The following is a 1,257-nucleotide window of genomic DNA, read 5'->3' as shown; positions in this document are numbered from 1 at the left end:
ACCATGAACGGCAAATGTGAAATAATCATAGAATAAATCAAATTGCGAGCACCAAATGTTATTATTAAATCAAAATCAATGCGTCATACGCTGCAAACACAGAACGAACACGCATCACCAACAATTAACCCCTCCCAAAGCATAATTCCATCCCCGGATCCCAACAGTACCGAAGTCTCTTAATGTCCCCCAAAATAAATTTAATGACAAATGAACCCCCCCCCCCCCCCCCCCCTAAGCCGGCAAACAAAGTCCAAGACAAGCGGCAACGTGGCGAGGCGCCGTTTGATGAATGAGGACCACTGTCTCTAAACCTCTCGTGATGCTGTCAGCTGTGATCCAGCTTCACTTCCTGTAGACATGAACAACAACAACACATGGACACAAACCCTCTACTGACCTCAGAGTCTTCAGACTACAATGTGGACTCTCCAGAAAACCACTCAGCAGCTTCACTCCTGAATCCTGCAGCTGGTTTCCTCTCAGATCCAGTTCTTTCAGACTGGAGGGGTTTGACTTCAGAGCTGATCCCAGAGAAGAACAGCCTTCATCTGAGATGTCACAGCATGACAGACTGAAAACACACAAAACAACACAGAGTTTATCATATTAATACACAATGAATCATTATTTACATCATCAACATGAGTGTCTTTCATGTTGGTTTCATCTTCTTTTGTAAACAGACATGTTGTTAAAATCATGTCACTAAGAAGAAGAAAAGAAGACAGAAACAATCTGTAACTTTTAGACATCTGTTACACAATGTATTGATCAGTATTGATCCAGATTCTTCAGAGCAGATCAGAAATATGAAACAAATAGTATCAACATTATTATAATATTGAATTAACAGTTATAGTATTCAAAATGAATAAAAGTGTGGTTCTTTATGTGTGATTAAATTGATTTATAATATTCATCAAGTATAGTATCAGGTACGTGCGGTTAGAGGAGGCTGAGCCTCACCTGACATCATGAAAAGTACAAAGAAATAATAATGATCAAATCAAATCAATATTGATATTTCTCTACTAATCTGTGCTGTAAATGTAATTTCTGTATGATTCCAATCTTTTCAAGCATTTCATAATCAAAATCACAAAAGGTGAGCATGTAATGTTCAAACCGAGAGGAGAGGCAGCGACAAGCTGTGCTTCACCTCAGATTGCGCAATCCCTCACGCTCCCGGTGGAATAAAAAATGTACTGTGTGTGTGTGTGTGTGTGTCTCTGTGTGTCTGTGTGTGTGTGTGTG

The 1,257-nt window shown here is 39.6% G+C and overlaps 1 protein-coding gene across 1 annotated transcript in view; it reads right to left on the bottom strand.

Annotated features, from left to right (window-relative positions):
• Positions 1-245: 245 nt before the first annotated feature.
• The window catches only part of LOC117740141 (NACHT, LRR and PYD domains-containing protein 12-like), a 16,324-nt gene continuing 15,312 nt past the window's right edge, over positions 246-1,257 (bottom strand). Inside the window, exon 17 of the mRNA XM_034546349.1 lies at positions 246-574. Coding sequence (XP_034402240.1) covers positions 346-574 — 229 coding nt within the window. The 3' untranslated portion in view covers positions 246-345. The remainder of the gene's footprint in view (positions 575-1,257) is intronic.

This window comes from Cyclopterus lumpus, chromosome 12 (genome assembly GCF_009769545.1).
Source record: "Cyclopterus lumpus isolate fCycLum1 chromosome 12, fCycLum1.pri, whole genome shotgun sequence".
NCBI lineage: Eukaryota > Metazoa > Chordata > Actinopteri > Perciformes > Cyclopteridae > Cyclopterus > Cyclopterus lumpus.
Note: the sequence above shows the minus strand (reverse complement) of the source record. Positions and strands in the feature narration are given on the sequence as shown.